Source organism: Sus scrofa, chromosome 15 (assembly GCF_000003025.6).
Source record: "Sus scrofa isolate TJ Tabasco breed Duroc chromosome 15, Sscrofa11.1, whole genome shotgun sequence".
Classification (NCBI taxonomy): Eukaryota; Metazoa; Chordata; class Mammalia; order Artiodactyla; family Suidae; genus Sus; species Sus scrofa.
The window spans coordinates 31,658,687-31,677,601 of NC_010457.5; the positions used below are offsets into that span (position 1 = coordinate 31,658,687).

At 44.7% G+C, this 18,915-nt stretch overlaps 1 protein-coding gene across 3 annotated transcripts in view; it reads right to left on the reverse strand.

Moving 5' to 3' along the window:
• CFAP221 (cilia and flagella associated protein 221) overlaps nucleotides 1-18,915 on the reverse strand; it is a 100,825-nt gene that overhangs the window by 73,644 nt on the left and 8,266 nt on the right. For all 3 annotated transcript variants that reach the window (XM_021075445.1, XM_021075447.1, XM_021075446.1), the window contains exons 4-6: nucleotides 10,319-10,405; nucleotides 10,075-10,173; nucleotides 6,564-6,664 (exon numbers count right to left, since the gene is read on the reverse strand). In XM_021075445.1, the coding sequence (XP_020931104.1) occupies nucleotides 6,564-6,664; nucleotides 10,075-10,173; nucleotides 10,319-10,405 (287 nt within the window). The remainder of the gene's footprint in view (nucleotides 1-6,563; nucleotides 6,665-10,074; nucleotides 10,174-10,318; nucleotides 10,406-18,915) is intronic.

The following is an 18,915-nucleotide window of genomic DNA, read 5'->3' on the forward strand; positions in this document are numbered from 1 at the left end:
ATCCCTGAACCTTGCTTTCATTGCTGCTGTTCATATTAAGGATGTCACATTAGTGCAGTTGGCTTCCTTCATCATAAATCAAGGGCAGTCTAAATTAATTTGGGCCAAGAGAAATTTGGCAAATATGAAGTTTAGCCTATTTAGAACTTTTCCACGTGTGAAGAAATAGAATCTCATTAGATTCCGAAGGGACTTAAAAATTCTCAACTAAATTCCCATTGCTAAACACAGTTTGAACTCATTTGCAATGAATAAGCATGAATAAATATACACATCTTATACTTATTAATCCTTGGATGCGAACAAGAACCTGAATTACAGTTCTTATATAACTTATAGAAAGCAGCCAGTTATTAAAGCAGGTGCTCCCCTTGAGGCACATCGGAAACAAACCTGACTAGGAACCATGAGGTTGCAGGTTTGTTCCCTGGCCTCAATCAGTGGGTTAAGGATCTGGTGTTGCCATCAGCTGTGGTGTAGGTCACAAATGTGGCTCGGACCTGGTGCTGTTATGGCTGTGGTGTAGGCTGGCAGCCGTAGCTCGGGTTTGACCCCTAGCCTGGGAACCTCCAAATGCCACGGGTGCGACCCTAAAAAGTAAAAAAAAAAAAAAAAAAAAAATTAAAGCAGATAAAAGTTAGTACTTTTGGAGGTAATTACAACTTTTATCACTGTTGCTTTATTATTTAAGCATTAATCAAATACACTGAGGCTATGTATAAAAATATATTAAGTACTTTAAAAGAATTATCCCCCCCTGCTTTTTTTTTTTTTTTTTTGGCCAAGCTCACAGCATGAATTTCCCAGGTTGGGATGGAACCTGAGACACGGCAGTGATGATACTGGATCTTTAACCTGCTAACCCACCAGCAAATTCCAAATTATTTCTTATTTTTAATAAAATCCAACCCAAACCTTTTAAATGTTAGACTTATATTATGATCATGTACAAACTCTGTGCCTATTAGAAGGAAAAAATACAAATTTGCATTACAGAAAGTAAATATAGAAAATACCCCGATATAAACTTAAATTTCTTTCTTGTCCCATCTCTAAATAAACGTTAATAGAGGACCAGAGCCCACATTCATTTCTAGTAAATTATGTAACATTTGTTTTTACCTTATTCTGATGTTATTTTTATCATTTACCCAAGTATTTAATATTGTTTTGTCTAAGCAGTAATCGAGAATTTCCTGAGAGAATGATATTGTGAAATTACTATAGATAAGATTTCCTCCCTAATTAAAAAAATCTCGGAGTTCCCATCCATGGCTCAGTGGAAGCGAATCCAACTAGCATCCATGAGGATGTGGGTTCAATCCCTGGCCTTGCTCATTGGGTTAAGGATCCAGTATTGCCGTGAGCTGTGGTGTAGGTCACAGATGATGCTTGGATCCAGAATTGCTGTGGCTCTGGCGTAGGCCAGCGGCTACAGCTCCTATTCGACCCCTAAGTCTGGGAACTTCCATATGCCAAGGGTACTGCCCTAAAAAGCAAAAAACAAAAAACAAACAAAAAAAACCAACTCAGTGTTTAGGGAGTGGAAGGAGCGAGCCATCTTGCCATAAGTAGTATTTGACTCCTTTTTGTAGAATGAAAGTTAAATGATAATAAGCATGACAAATGCTAACTTATTACAAGGTGCTAGATTCAGATGGCACAATAAATTAACCATTGTGCAGGTACAAAATTCAAGGGAAACACCATCAAGATGAAGGGACTCCTCCCCACAGAGACACATGAATAATTTAGACTGTAACATGGATTAGAACATATCAATTTAGTAAGTCTATCCCTTTGCCAACTATTGATATAGGAATCTTTCTTTCGGCCCTGTCTGCAGCATGTGAAAGTTCCCAGGCCAGGGATCGAACCTGCTCCACAGCAGTGACCCAAGCCATAGCACAGACAACACCAGATCCTAACCCTCTGCACCATCAGGGGACTCTAATCGCTGCTTCTTCTGCATCTAGCAGTGGCTGGAGCATGTCCAAAATTGTAGGGAGGAGTCTTTTTATCACTAATAATATTTTGCATTGTTGATGCATGGTAACATTTAAATGCCAGTGCTGCAAAGCCACGGCAAGCAGACGCCGTGCACCCAGTGGTCCAGGAAAGGAAGGAAGCCCAGAAATGGTACACCTGGCACACATCAGCCCTACACTATCCAGTCATGACACCACCCACGTGCTCACCTGTACCGGACAGCAGCTCACACCAGCTCAACTGCACATGGAAGCCACCCCGTCGCTCCAGAGAAGTATAATCACAGAGCAAAAGGAAGACAGATGGAGAGGTGACAAGTGGGTGTGTAAATCCAGGGCCTGTCTGCTTGCTGTGGCTTTGCAGCAATGCTCCTGGTCTTCTCCCTCACCAGTTGGTGTGTCCATCACCGGCTCTGAGAGGGCTGTGGCTGAGGATCTCTCCTTGACCTTCTCCAGACAAGTGCCCTTGGCTGAGGGCCTGAGCACCCCCTTCTCTGCCCTTTGCTCCTTTATGAGTTATGCCTTAATAAATCATGTGCAATGAGTTTTTGTTTCTGCTTCTGCCCTGTGGGGCTCATGGGCACAAAAGCCTTTCTGTGTCCCCTCATTTCTTATTTTTAGGCAATGAACCTCATTCAACCTCCAGGACCTTCCCTGAGTTTCTAGGAACAGGTTCAGACAGTTGCTGTTCAGGGGAGGAAGGGGATGCAGAGACAAGGGAGGAAGAGTCAAGAAAAAATAGTACAGGAGTTCCCACCATGGCTCAGCGGAAACGAATCCGACTAGGAACCATGAGGTTGCAGGTTCAATCCCTGGCCTCACTCAGTGGGTTAAGGATCCAGCATTGCTGTGAGCTGTGGCGTAGGTCACAGACGAAGCTCGGATCTGGCGTTGCTGTGGCTGTGGCATAGGGTGGCAGCTGTAGCTCCAATTCGACCCCTAGCCTGGGAACTTCCATATGCCAAGGGTATGGCCCTAAAAAAAGGCAAAAGACAGAAAAAGAAAGAAAAAAAGAAAGAAACAATAGTACAGCCTTGGGGCAGGATCTTGGTTCCCTCTCAAGGGATACACATAAAGATGTAGGCATCTTATACACCTAAGAGAAAAGTTATATTTCTTATGCTCCTTTTAGAAATGAGTACTTTAAAACTGAACAGCTTAGAGTCCTTCCTTGTCCTTCTCCCTGGCTTAATTGCACCCTAAACACAATTACCCAAAGCTAAAGATTAGTCACCCTGAGCATAATCGGCTGTGGGTTAAAATTATTAGCACATGATGTTTACAGGAACTTTCCTAGTTTGTTCTAATCTCTGATCAATACGCCCTTTTCACAAGTACTGTTATTCTAGGCAATAACCCAGAAGACCACCACCAGGATTGTGCGGAGACCTCCTGACACCAACTTTGATGACTAAGATTCCCCCAAAGAAAGAACACATGTTTACCCCAATCCTGATCCTTATCTGAAAACCTGTTTTTCTCCTTTTTACCATTCAGCTCCCCACAATTCTTCCCAGTGGAGGACACAGTCTTTAAGGCAGTAGCCTGCTGTGGCCCCCTTTGCCTGGCAAAGCAATAAAAGCTCTCTTTCTCCTTCATCCCAAACTCTGTCTCCGTGTCTTTACTCAGCACCAGTGGAAAGAGGCAGAGTTTTGGCCACACTGCTAAGGAACCTAAGACCCTACTACCACGTTGAAATATTTGCCATCATTGCATGTTTTTGAGGTGTTCCAGGCCCTCTCCTGTCTCAGGTCTGGCTCTCCACAGCAGTCCTGACCAGCACCCCACCCCGCCACCCCTGCGATTCCCCACACAGGCCACCAGAGTGAGGTTTCAACAAGGGAGATATGACTCTGCGCTTACATCCTTTGGTGGGGGCCTCAGGGCAGAACCCACATCTCCCAGCAGAGCTTCTGAGGCCCCCCTCACTCAGCCCTCTCCCTACTTCCCCTGCCACAGTCTTATAACCCAGGTCCAGTCTCATGAACGCTCTAGACAGGCCCAAACCTGCTGTGCCTTTCACATCTCTGACTCTGCCCAAGCCTTTGCACTGCCTGAAACAGCCCTCTTCTCTCCTATTCTGCTCCCTTCTGCTGCTGGCTGATTTCTTGTCATCCTTCAAAAGCTCAGGGCAGGGGAGTTCCCTGGGGGTCCAGTGTTAGGTTTGGGTGCTTTTGCCTCTGTGACCCAGGTTCAATCCCTGGTCTGGGAACTAAGCTGTTACACCAAGTTGCTGCACGCCACGGCCAAAAGGAAAAAAGCTCAGTGCAGGCTAGTTCTCCTCTAGAAAGTCCTGTCTGAGCTCCCCTGTCCCACCTGCCTGGCTCAATTCACACTGAGCTAGATTAGGTAACCTTGCTCGAACACACTGAATTAGAAATAAGAAGTGTCCATTTAATCGTGAGATCAGGGCTTAATCATTTCTGGAACTAGTAGTGCTTGGCATATAGTAGACATTCAATAAAGGTTTGTTGAATGAATGAATGAATGCCAGATAAAGTGCCTACCCAAACGATACCTTCAACCCCCAAAGCAGCCCAGGATTACGAGGGGACATTTCAGGTGAAAATTCTTTCAAATACTCACCCTTTGTGCTGCTACCTTTGTGGGCTGAACACTGCAAGGGCAGTTTGGGCGGTTAAAAGTTGGGGAAAAGCCATTAAGTCAAGTGCATCAAGTCTTAGGAAGGCACAGCCTGCTGCCCAAATGTTGGGAGAAGCAAAGTAGCATACCTATCTTTTGAAAGATTTTTGAAAATATCACAACATGACACACAGTAACTCAGTTTCATAAAGTGTTTAGCCACAGTTTTCATTCTGAGTACAAATGAAGGGCATGATGTAGGAAAGAGCTTGGGAGAAGCCTCCAGGGGAAGTGGCTAGATGTATGTTTTAAGAACCAAGACTGGAGTTCCCGTCGTGGCGCAGTGGTTAACGAATCCGACGAGGAACCATGAGGTTGCGGGTTCGGTCCCTGCCCTTGCTCAGTGGGTTAACGATCCGGCGTTGCCGTGAACTGTGGTGTAGGTCACAGATGCGGCTCAAATCCCGCGTTGCTGTGGCTCTGGCGTAGGCTGGTGGCTACAGCTCCGATTGGACCCCTAGCCTGGGAACCTCCATATGCCGCGGGAGCCGCCCAAGAAATAGCAACAACAACAACAACAAAGACAAAAAAAAAAAAAAAAAAAAAAAAAAAAAAAAAAAAAAGAACCAAGACTGATACTAAAGCCGTCATTTCCCCCTGCCTACGAACAAACCAGTGCTGTCAACCTTGACAGCCTCGCTGACGGTCCAAACAAGGAGTGCCTTGTGGAGGAGAGAGAAAAAAAGAGAGAGAAAAAAAGGAAGAAAGGAAGACTTGAACTAGGAAGTTAGTTGCTTCCTGCCACTTTAATTTTGCTTAAAAATTGCTCATTTACCCACTTAAAGGAAATAGTTATATTTGGCCCTAAAATGCACAGAGTGAGTGGGTCCTGCCAGGAAGGACTCTCCTTGGTTAGGTCCTGGGGGTCCCTATACTGACCACTTAGTGCTGAGAAGGACTGGGTGAAGGGAAAGGCTTGATATGGGGAGGGAAAAAGTTCTGGCAGAATGTTTTGGGGAAAATAAATAGAGATAAAAAGAGTAAGGGGCCAAGAATATCCATCACCCAAAATGTGAAAGTCTGATAACACCCAATGTCAGCAATAATGCAAGAGAAACAGGAACTCTCATGCACCACAGGTGGGTGTGTGATGAGTACACCCATTTTGGAAAACAATCTGGCGTCAGTGACACTGAAGTCGTGTGGACCTGCAATTCCCCTGCTACGTGTGCAACCTGGAGAAACTCTGGAACCTGCGCCCTAGGCTGTGTACAAGCATACTGAGCAGGAGTGCTGGTCACAGCAGAAAAAGGAGTGGCAATAACCCTCAATTAGCTGCAATACAGATGTAAAAACTTTGGTAAGTCCATACAGTGGACCCCATGGCAATGAACTAGAGCTTTATGGATTAACATGGCTGGACAACGAATACATAATGTTGAATGAAAGAAAGCAAGTTGCATGGAGTTCCCACTGTGGGGCAGTGGGTTAAGAATCCAACTACAGTGGCTTGGGTTGCTATGGAAGCAGGAGTTCAATCCCTGGCCTGGCACACTGGGTTAAAGGATATGGTGTTGCTACAGCTATGAAGTGGAGCCTGCTGAGAAAGAAGCCTGCACAGGGCAGCAAAACCCAGATATGGGGGGGCGTCGGGGTCCTGAAACCTGAATTAAACCCCTAGATCCAGCCATGCCTGAAGATGCATCCTGTATCTGTCAGGTTAACGACCAATAAATTCCTTTTATGATATCTTGACTTAGCTGGGTTTGGGGATTTTGTTTGTTTGTTTGCTTTCTTCCCTCCTCCCTTCCTTCCTCCCTCCTTCCCTCTCACCCTTTCTTCTTACTTTCTTTTGCCTTTGCAATTACAAGTCCAGTCTAACTTAGCTGTAAGGAAGACTTCCCATTAGGAAAAAATAGAAACCCAAGTTTTTAATCTATGTATCTCTTAACTTTTTACATGCCACTTTGGCAATTAATTTTGATCACTTACCTTTCACCAAGTAGAACATTTGATAGATTTATAAATGAGGGGAAGTCCAGTGTGTTCGCAACAGGATAGGCATGGATGGGAACAAGCAAAGTCTCGTCTCCCTAAAATTAACAGGGAAAAACCCAAGCTTACCACACGTACAGCTATAATTTTTGAAGACAGATTTATAGATAATTTACTTCTTATTTTCTACCATGAAAAAATACCCCCCCAAAAAAAAGAAAAAAAGGAAAAAAATCTTTAAAAACCTGAGTACTTAAATAGAACATTTGAAATATTGAGTTTTCTTAGCTATAAACAAACTAGAGGAAATTTTAAGTACATCTTATTGAAATGAGAGTCAATATTATCCAGGAAAGCTAAAGGTAATGCTGTCACAGGAGATGAAGACAGTAATCTGTTTCTATTTCAGAAAATTATAGGGAAACATAATCCTAAGGGGCCTGAGATAAAGAGAAACCAGCACAGAATCAGCTGATCCAGACAAACTGGCCAAAGTCCAGAGGCCTGCTTCTAGACCTGCATGGGGCATGATCTTAAGTAAGACCTTTGACCTCTCCACAAGCCTTTCTTCCTTTGCTTTCAAATGGGGACAATTCTGCCTTTTTTTAAAGGTGTTTAAGAATTAAAGCAGGAGTTCCCGTCGTGGCGCAGTGGTTAACGAATCCGACTAGGAACCATGAGGTTGCAGGTTCGATCCTCGGCCTTGCTCAGTGGGTTAAGGATCTGGCATTGCCGTGAGCTGTGGCGTAGGTCACAGACGTGGCTCAGATCCTGCGTTGCTGTGGCTGTGGTGTAGGCCGGCAGCTGTAGCTCCAACTGGACCCGTAGCCTGGGTACCTCCATATGCCGCGGGTGTGGCCCTAAAAAGCAAAAAAAAAAAAAAAAAAAAAAAAAAAAAAGCCTCTGATCACTTTCAATCACAGAATAAAATGCAAACTTTAAAAAAAAAAAGAATTAAAGCAGATGGTGGCGGGAAGGGAGTGGGACGGACGGGAGTTTGGGGTTAGTGGATGCAAACTATCATATATAGAATGCATAAGCAATAAGGTCCTACTGTACAGCACAGAGAACTATATCCATTCTCCCGGGATAGACAAGGATGGAAAAGAATACAAAAAAAGAATGTATATATATGTATAACTGAGTCACTTTGCCATGCAGCAGAAAGTGTCACAAAACCATAAATCAGGAGTTCCCGTCGTGGCTCAGTGGTTAACGAATCCGGCTAGGAACCATGAGGTTGCAGGTTCGATCCCTGGCCTCACTCAGTGGGTTAAGGATCTGGCATTGCCGTGAGCTGTAGTGTAGGTGGCAGATGTGGCTCGGATCTGGCATTGCCGTGGCTCTGGTGTAGACCAGCAGCAACAGCTCGGATTCGACCCCTAGCCTGGGAACCTCCATATGCCGTGGGTGAGGCCCTAAAAAGATAAAAGACCAAAAAAAAAAAAAAAAAAAAACCATAAATCAACTAGAATTTTTTAAAAATCTGAGGTTAAAAAAATAAATAAAGCAGATAATGGCCTTAAAAAGTTTAAAGTACAAGAGATAATTACAAGGTGTTAGCTAGCATTGCAATTTAGTTGCAGGACACACTCCCTGGCACTCTACACATTGTCTGTTCTAGGGATTCTGTTCTTGGTACAGAATACTAACAGCAATATTTTGGTTTCATTTTTAGATTTTTTTTTCTCCTTGTATTTTTTATTTATTTACTTTTTAAAAAGTAATTTTATTTTTACTTTATTTATTTATTTATCTTTGGCCACACCCGCAGCACGCAGTTTGCTGGGCCAGTGGCTAAACCTGAGCCACAGCAGTGGCAATGTCAGATCCTTAACCACTAGGTTACCAGGGAAATCCACCCCTCTTTTTAAAAATTGAAACTCACTTGTTACTAAAGCACACTCTTCCACTTTAGTTTTGAAAAGTTATATTTCATTAATCTGGAGTTCCCATCGTAGCACAGCAGAAACGAATCCGACTAGGAACCATGAGGATGCAGGTTCGAACCCTGGCCTCGCTCAGTGGGTTAAGGATCCAGCATTGCCGTGAGCTGTGGTGTAGGTTGCAGATGCGGCTCAGATCTGGCATTGTTGTGGCTGTGGTGTGGGCCAGCAGCTGTAGCTCCAATTAGACCTCTAGCCTGGGAACCTCCATATGCCATGGGTGTGGCCCTAAAAAGCAAAAGAGAAAAAAAAAGTTACATTTCATTAATCTTAAGGCTTTTCAACTTTTAAGAGTTGGGCACAGAGCACAGAGGGAGACGAGGGGTAGGTGGGTGCTGCCAGTTTTGGAAGAGGGATTGATAGAGTGTAAAGCTGGCTCTGGCTGGAGACCAAGGATGAATCAGGCGACCTGGAAAGCATTCTCAAGAATCCCACAGCACAGCCCTATGGGGTCAGGCCGCACAAGTTCCCACCTCCCTATAGACCCCTGGGGTTACCTCAGAGGACATTCTGGTAGAATGTCCTGCCAGTCCTCAGTGTTTATAGACACAACTTAGGGCTGCTGGTGATTTTTTAACACAGCACTTAAATAAGGATGTTTAAGTTATTTGAAAAGCCTTCTGCATCTACTGACCATGTGGTTTTCATTCTCCAATCTGTTAATATGGTGTGTCACACTCATAGATCTGCAGATATTAAAGAATTCTTGCATCACTGGGATAAATCCCACTTCATCATAATAATGATCCTTTTAATATATTGTTGGATTCGGTTTGCTAATATTTTGTTGAGGATTTTTGTGTCTACATACATTAATGACATTGGTCTGTAATTTTCTTTTTGAACTTTCCAGAAAGTGAACATAGAGGGACCCTACCTCAACATAATAAAGGCCATATATGACGAACCCACAGCTAACATCATTCTCATTGATGAAAAGCTAAAAGCTTTCCCACTAAGATCAGGAACAAGGCAAGGATGTCCACTCTCACCACTATTACTCAACATTTGGGAAGTCCTAGCCACAGCAATCAGAGAAGGAAAAGAAATACAAGGAATCCAAATTGGAAAAGAAGAAGTAAAACTGTCATTGTTTGCAGACAAAATGTTTCTTTGCACAGGAAAGCCTAAAGATACTACCAGAATACTATTAGAGCTCATCAATGGATTTGGTAAAGTGGCAGGATATAAAATTAATACACAGGAATCTTTTGAGTTCCTATACACTAACAACAAAAGATCAGAAAGAGAAATTAATGAAAAGCAACATCAACACCATGGTATTACAAGATGAATGAGGTCTGGGGGCTTGGGCAGATGGGAACCTAAGCAAGCAGTGTCTCTGGCCCTGCCCCAGCTCTCAGCAACTGGAGGTTTCCCAACAGAGACCAACAGACATCCCTGGACAAGGACTCTCCAGCCACTCAGTCTGGCTGCCCTTGACATTGGGCTGAACAACCTCATACTCAGCCTTCTGTCTCTCTTTCTTCTTCCCTTGAGGATATAAGTTCTGATACCACTCTCCACCCCACCAAAAAATAGCTTGATTTTAAGAAACTTACCTTACAGTGAACACGGATACAATCATAATAGTATCGCCACTCATCTGGGGAAAATATAACGGTGACTGTGAGGGACAAGCCAGGGACAAGGCGGTTCTCCTAGAAGATAAGGGAGCTCTTGTTGGGACAAGCCCCAGGGCACCAGGAGAAGGACCAGGGTGACAATGCTTTACACACCCACTCAGGCATATCCCACCGTGAACACCATGGGAGGGAGAAGGGCCACCAAAGGACTCTTACTTACCTTTTTTACATACTTGATCTGAAAGTATTTGGTTTGTGGGGGTAAAATATGAACATGCGTGTCTTCATTGCAAATGTTGACCAGATGCTGGAGAGGAAAAGGAGCATTCAGTTAACACACTGCTTTATCTGTCTGCATACTCACCTCCTCATTCATTTATACCTCATCCTTTGCTGAAGGGATTTGACGAGATACAGTGCACTTTTAAACTTTTTAAAAGATTCAGAATCTACCAAATGCAGCCTAAAGAAAAATGAAAAAGGAGTTTCCTTCATGGCTCAGCGGTAATGAACCTGACTAGTATCCATGAGGGTACAGGTTATCGAACCCGGACCTTGCTCAGTTGGTTAAGGATCCGGCATTGCTGTGAGCTGTGGTGTAGGTTGCAGATGCAGCTCGGATCTGGCGTTGCTGTGGCTGTGATACAGGCTGGCAGCTACAGCTCCAATTTGACCCCTAGCCTGGGAACATCCACTACTGTGGGCACAGCCAAAAAAAAGAAAAAAAGAGAGAGAAGAAGGAAATAAACACAGCAAACACCATTTAAAGGTTCGGATCTGGTGTTGCTGTGGCTGTGTGTAGGCCAGCAGCTGCAGCTCCAATTTGACCCCTAGACTGAGAACTTCCATGTACCATGGGTGTGGCCCTAACAAGGGAAAAAAAAAAAAAAAAAAGGAAGAAAGAAATATGCCCATTTGTCTCTGCCCAGCCTAAAAATTTTCTAGAGCTGCAGCCCTGGAGGCCCCAGGCCAGGCCTCTCATGCTCCCCCACCCTTGTCCCAATCAGCTACCCTGGGTGCCTTTTTGTGGAACTCAGCTTAGTCCTGTGAAGTAGCTGAGCTAAGAAGACAGCCAGTCCCCACTCCCAGTTTCTCTGATGACATGTCACATGTCCTGGGGACACAATGACATTCAGGCAGTCAAAAAATCAGGAAAAAGAGTGTGGTTTGGTTTCCAAAATTAAGGCCAGAGGCTGGGCCTGTCACACAGCCCACTGCCCAAGGCCTCGCATTCACTGAGGCCCTAAATTAAACATTATCTTCTGATGAGGTTACGCAGACATTTGCATTGGTCAAAAGTTCTCATTTGGAGTTCCCGTCCTGGTGCAGTGGAAACGAATCCAACTAGGAATCATGAGGTTGCAGGTTCCATCCCTGGCCTCACTCAGTGGGTTAAGGATCTGGCATTGCTACGAGCCATGGTGTAGGCAGAAGATGGGGCTCAGATCCCAAGTTGCTATCTATAGCTGTGGTGTAGGCTGGCAGCTGCAGCTCCGATTCAACCCCTAGCCTAGGAACCTCTATATGCCTCAGGGACGGCCCTAAAAAGCAAAAAGAAAAAAATGTTCTCATTTGTCTGTCACCTGTGAACATTCTTCAAGTACAATTTCTACGACCCTGTTTTGCATATCTTTTTTTTTTTTTTTTTTGGTCTCTTTAGGCCCGCACTTGTGGCATGTGGAAATTCCCAGGCTAGGGGTCAAATCGTTGTTGTAGCTGCTGGCCTACACCACAGCTCACAGCAACGCCGGATCCTTAACCCACTGAGTGAGGCCAGGAATCAAGCTCACAGCCTTATGGATACTAGTTGGGCTCTTAAGCCACTGAGCCACAATGGGAACTCCAATAACATGTATCTTGTTGGAGGTTTACAGGAACATTGGGACCTGCCTTCTGTGGACAGCTGCAAGAACAAAGGATTTCTGGAGTTCCCTCCATGGCTCAGCGGTTAACGAAACTGACTAGGATCCATGAGGCTGAGGGTTCCATCCCTTGCCTCACTCAGTGGGTTAAGGATCCAGTGTTGCCATGAGCTGTGGTATAGGTTGCAGTCATGGCTCAGATCCCTTGTTGGCTATGGCTGCAGCATAGGCAGGCAGCTGTAGCTCTGATTCAACCCCTAGCCTGGGAACCCTCATATGCTGCGGGTACAGCCCTAAAAAGCCCTTAAAATTGCTTTGCAGGGAGTTCATGTCACGGCGCAGTGGGAACAAATCCAACTAGGAACCATGAGGTTTCAGGTTCAATTGCTGGCCTCATTCAGTGTGTTAAGGATCTGATGTTGACGTGAACTATGGTGTAGGTCACAGACACAGCTTGGATCCTGCATTGCTGTGGCTGTGGTATAGGCTGGCAGCTGTAGCTCTGATTGGACCCCTAGCCTGGGAACCTCCATATGCCACGGATGCACCCCTAAAAAGCAAAAATAAAAATAAAAATAAAAATAAAATAAAATAGCTTTGCAATTTTGGTTCAGGGAATTTGGGATATTTTGGGGGCACGAGCCACCCACCTCCTTGCATGGTCCTGCAATAAACCTTTCTCTGCTCCAAATTTTAGACCCCTAGCCTGGGAACCTCCGTATGTCATGGGTGCAACCCTAAAAGGCAAAATAAATAAATAAATAAACAGCAAGAAGAAAATACTGAATGATTTTTTTATAGAATAAAACAATATAGCCCTTATTCATGATAATAAAGATACATTATTTGGCTGCAAGATCCCATATTCACTGTATGAGTCTGGATCTACAATTATTCACATTTGGATTAACAAAGAAAAAAATAAGATTAAATAAGAAATAATAAAAAGACTCAAGCAAAAATTTAGATATTTACAAAGGGGAAAGGTGGGAGGAATGGACTGGGGTGTGGGATTGGCATATGGACACGGAGGTATATGGAATGATCAGCCAACAGGAACCTGCTGTACAGCACGGGGAACTCTGCCTAATATTCTGTGATAATCTATGTGGGAAAAGAATCTGAAAAAGAATGGATATGGGTACTTGTATAACTGAGTCACTCTGTTGTACGGCAGAAATGATCACAACATTGTCAATCAACTATACTTCAATAAAACTTTGAAAAAATGAAAAAAAAATAGATATTCAGGTACAGAGAGTGTAGAAAGAGTAAGAAAATGTTTAGCTTTTACTTGAGATCTGATGTGAGATGGGGACTCTTTAGGACTGAGGCTGGGCTCACGGTCCCACAGGCAGCTGCAGAAATCTGAGAGGACAGTCAACAAACAGACCATAGTGATGCTGGGGAGAAAAACCCTCTTCACAAGGACAGTTACATTTCAGTGTTGCCTAAGACAAACACGTTCCAGGGGACATGTTTGCCAATGAACTTTTTCTGATGAACTTAAAACAACACAAAGAACAACCCACTCTCTACATTTTGGAAAGTAAAGTTAACCACCAAGAGACTGACTTCCAAAACATATTGGGGGAGTTTGCATTGTGGCTCAGCAGTAATGAACCCAACTAGTATCCATGAGGATTTGCATTCGATCCCTGGCCTTGCTCAGCGATTTAAGTATCCGGTGTTGCTGTGGATGTGGCGCAGGCTGGCAGCTGCAGCTCCAATTCAACCACTAGCCTGGGAAATTCCATATGCTGCTGGTGTGGCCCTTAAAAAAAAAAAAAAAAAAAAAAAAAAGGCAAAACGTATTGGGAATACTGGATAGTCTATTAATTTTGGAATTCTCCATTTTTGGTTGCAAATACTCATTGCATGCTATGATAATCCTTATTCTCTGTCCTATTGAAGTCTGTGCTGTCTGAGCCTAAGAAGGACTGAAAGCATCTTTTGGATGATGGACATCTGTGCAAAGACACAGCACCCGGGTTAAGAGGCAGCACTGAGTCCAGAACCCTGGGGAAGAGCCGGGGTTTAGGGCTCTTCCCTCTACTGCCTCATTGCTCAGGACCTATCAGTGCCTAAATTGCACCTCCTGTCTTTCTTTTGATACTTTGTCAGCAGGTCAGTTTGTTAAAAATAATGTCCTTTCAGGGCTAAAATGGTATTCCTGACTTTTTAATTACAACTAAAACTGGGGGCGGGAGGGGGGGATCATCATTCAAGGGGAAAGCAAGGCCTTGAGATGAATTGTTGAGAAAGTGTATTTTAAATTAATATTTGAAGTTTATTTGAAAATGTGAGCAACCCAGAATTGCCCTTGAGATGAGAAAAGAAAAAAATCACCTAAATTCTACAGTCTCACAAACTGGGAGCAATAGATGTCCTGACCCCCCTCTGAGCAATCTGTTTCCTGGGAGCTGACCTTCTCCTGGACCTGATCCTCACAACTGATGCTGCCTCCACTGGGCACCACATGGACTCTTAAGTGAAAAATCAGGCCCCAGTTCAGTTTTTCAGAACTGCCCACAGGTAAGCAGTTTGGGGCAGGAAAGAGCTCTCTGCAGGAGGCCCTTTGTCAGTCACTAACCTTTTTTTTTTTTTTTTTTTTTGTCTTTTGTCCTTTTTAGGGCCGCACTCGCAGCATACGGAGTTTCCCAAGCTAGGGCTCTAATCGGAGCTATGGCCTACACCACAGCCACAGCAACGCCAGATCCAAGCCATGTCTGTGACCTACACCACAGCTCACGGCAATGCCAGATCCTTAACCCACTGAGTAAGTCCAGGGATCGAACCCGAAACCTCATGGTTCCTAGGCAGGTTCTTAACCACCTAAGCCACAAAGGGAACTCCCTCCCCGCTGCTAACTTGAAGCCAGGCATTCATCTCTGGCCCAAGCACACTGTTTTAATCTTTTGATCACATAATACTTATCTAACTTGTCAGTTTTTCCCATAGACCAAATAAGTAGCAATGAAGAATCAGTCATTAGAGAGTTCCCGTCGTGGCACAGTGGTTAACGAATCCGACTAGGAACCATGAGGTTGCGGGTTTGGTCCCTGCCCTAGCTCAGTGGGTTAACGATCTGGCGTTGCCGTGAGCTGTGGTGTAGGTTGCAGACGCGGCTCGGATTCCGTGTTGCTGTGGCTCTGGCGTAGGCCGGTGGCTGCAGCTCCAATTCGACCCCTAGCCTGGGAACCTCCATATGCCGTGGGAGCGGCCCAAGAAATAGCTAAAAAAAAAAAAAAAGAAAAAAGAATCAGTCATTAAAAGGTGACCAGATCTCTTCCCCAGCTTCCCCTTCAGTGATCTCACAAACACACTGTGTGAACAAAACAGGATCTAAAGAAAGATCACAGGCCCACAGTGAGATCACTGAGATCGCTTCCTGTCCCCTTTAAAAGCTCACAGCCAGGGAGAATCTTCAGAGACTGTTTTTGGGGGGCACTGAGTCCACCGTCTCCCCAGATTATCGGCATACTTTTTGCTTTCTTTTTTGCTTTTTAAGGTTGCACTCGCAGCATATGGAGGTTCCCAGGCCAGGGGTCAAATCCTACACCACAGCCACTGCATCCTCATAAATCCTAGTTGGGTTCGTTGACCGCTGAGCCATGAAGGGAACTCCCTTGGCATTCTGATTAAAAGCAACTCGCCTTTCTACCAACATTTGCCTCTTCTGATTTTCGAGAGGCGGGCGGGGAGCCAGACCTGATTTTGTAACACCCACAACAAACCAACCTACAAGGCAAACAAGGAACTGGACACCAGGCAGCTGTGGGTTCAAAAGCTTTCACTCACAGGGGTTTCCCAAGCATTGCTCACAGCTCTCGACCCCCTCAGGAGATACCTGTCTCCTCCCTCCACAGGGCAGAGCAAACCCAGCCCTTCAGTGAACACTTCAGCCTCCAGGTCGGGGGCGGGGGTGGGGGGGGGGGCGTTTCAACCCCTCCCCTTGAGGACACAGCTTCTCAGGTTAACACCTAACAGGGATCTGGGGGCAAAATGCAAGCAGCCGTGTAATGTCTTTAAAGTGTTTTGAGACAGGTGGAGCCTGGAGCCTGGGACTCTTTGCTGCAGTGCTTGCACCTGGACAAACATCTCCTCCAAATGATAAGGCACTACAAATAACCGTGTCCATGTGCAGTTGGGGCAAATTATGAACAACAAGATTCAAAAAGACCAAAAACCCAGCTGCCCCTTCTGAGGTGTTGGGAGCAAAAGCAGGGTGTTAGGCATGATCTCTGCACTCAGCACCACCAAGGGGGTGGGCAGACTACCCAAGCCATCCCTTCAGCCAGACCCCTGGACCTGTCCCCACTGTCACTCCATTTAAGGACCTAGCTCCCCTGACCCCCCTGAGGAGGGAGCAAGGGAACTTACTTACTTTCACCTGAGTCCCAATAAAGCCTTGTCTGCATTTCCTGCCCGGCCTCTTATCAATGTCTATTGGCTTAGGAGGTCAAGAACCCTGGTCGGTAACACTTTTATCTTAAATGCATGTTGGTAATGGATTTTACTCTAAGATTTTGCTCTATAATGCATTTGTCCAAAATGGGAGAGTAAAACTGATGCTCCAGAAAAAGCACTGTGTTTACATGGGTGGCTTCAACTCTCCACCGTCACAACTGAGAAGCTGCTTGGGATTCACACCCCCAGTTTTGAGAAGCGAGATCCTGTAGCAAGGGTGTCTCTGGAGGCTGCAACAGAGAATGGAAAACTAACACAATTATTTCAGAAAGCCTGAAGGGACTGTTCCTTTACCTAAGTTCCTCTAGGCTAACAACATGGTTTTGGGCTGGCAAGAGTTAACACCGATTGTCTCAGGGGAAAATTAATTACTTAATAAATAGAGTTTCCCAGACAAAGTCTTTCTGCAGAGCAGAAAAAGAATGAAAGAGATCCTGGTTTTGAGAAAACTGGGAACCATTATTTCGACTTTTAAAGTAAATTGAAACATTGATTGTGATATGAATCTAAGTTAAAGGCTTTAACCAGATCGGGATCAATCTCAAAGGTTAATGAACAATTTTTTTGCGGTTTTAAACACACATTCAATCATTCCATTCTTGGGCAATTTGCAGTTTCCTGTTACAAAACCAAGATAAAAGCAGAGTTGGATTCCCCCATTTCCCCCCACCCCCCCAAACACCACCACCTTGTTTAACAAGAATCTCAAGGTAATCGCCTTAGGCTTCTGCATTTTTGCTGATAGAAAATGGGAGGCTGGCTCTCCCCGAATGTTATTGAGATGAACTAATTCGGCACTTTTATCTATTTCTGTTTGTTTTCATGTCTGATAGAAACAGTGTGATTACTGAGACTTTACCCTGTGTTTACTTGGAATCAGTGAATCTCTGCCAAGTCACTCTCTTCCAATAAAGTGAATTCATTATCTTGACAAGTATTTATTGAGTGCCTTCTGTGGGTTAGGCATTATGTTATACAAAAGACAGAGATGGCTTCTATTCTTCAGCAGAATGAAGTTTTTACCTCCCTCCAAAAAATCCCATGATCCAGGTAAACTACATTGTACCCTGGTCCCCAAATAGGCCACATGCTCACCCGGCTGAACCCCTCTCCATGTCTCCTGCTGAACCCTAGATGTCTGTTCCCTGCTTCTCACTCTGCTTTGTGCTATCCCAAAAGGCTTCTCCCCTGCAAGCCTTTGGTACAATGTAACCAGTAAGCTTAAGAAAAGATGCTCAACTTCATTATTCACTAAGGAAAGGCAACTGGAACAGTAGTGAGTTGAATGGTAAACTCAAAAAGATATATCCACACCCTAATAACTTGAGTGTGACCTTATTTGGGAAAAGAGTGATTGCAGCTGCTAGTAAGTTGAGGACCCTGAGATAAGATCATCTGGATTACCTAGATGGGCCTTAAGTCCAGTGATGTGTCCTTTTAGAGACAGAAGAGAAGACAAACAGAGTCAGAGAAGAAGACTTGTGAGGATGGAGGCCAAGTATAGCAGTATGCAGCCTCGAGATAAAGAACACCTGGAGCCACCATAATCTGGAAGAAGAGAGGAGATATTCCTTCTGGGGCCACCAGAAGGATCATGGCCCTGCTGACACCTGGATATTGGACTCTGGTCTCCAGAATAAGTTTCTGGATTTTTAAGCCTTGAAATTTGTGGTCATTTATTAAGGCAGCCACGGAAAATTAATATACCATACAACCCAACAACTCGACTTCTTTTTTTCTTTTTGTCTTTTTTGCCATTTATTGGGCCGCTCTTGTGGCATATGGAGTTCCCAGGCTAGGGGTCTAATCGGAACTGTAGCCGCCGGCCTATGCCGGAGCCACAGCAACGCCGGATCTTTAACCCACTGAGCAAGGCCAGGGATCGAACCCGCAACCTCATGGTTCCTAGTCGGATTCATTAACCACTGTGCCACGACGGGAACTCCTCAACTTCTTGATGTATATCCAGGAGAACTGAAGATATGTCCACACAGGATAACCTGCTGTAACGAAGTGGGTTAAGAATCTGGATGTGGCAGCTCAGCTAACTGTGGAGGCACAGGTTGGATCCCTGCCCTGGGAACTTCCACATGCCAAGGGTGTGGCCATAAATTTTTTTTTTTTAAATGTGAACACACAAAAGCATGGGCACGGATGTTCTTTTTTTTTTTTTTTTTTTGCTTTTTTTGCTTTTTAAGGCTGCACCTGCAGCATGTGAAAGTTCCCAGGCTAGGGGCCTAATCGGAGTTGTACCTGCCAGCCTACACCACGGCCACAGCATCAGGGGACCTGAGTCACATCTTTGACCTACACCATAGCTCATGGCAACACTGGATCCTTAACCCACGAAGCAAGGCTAGGGATCAAACCTGAGTCTTCATGGTACTAGTTGGGTTTGTTAACCCCTGAGCCATGACAGGAACTCCAAGACACAGATGTTCATGATGGCATTACTCCTAATAGCCCCAAGACAAAATCCAACTGT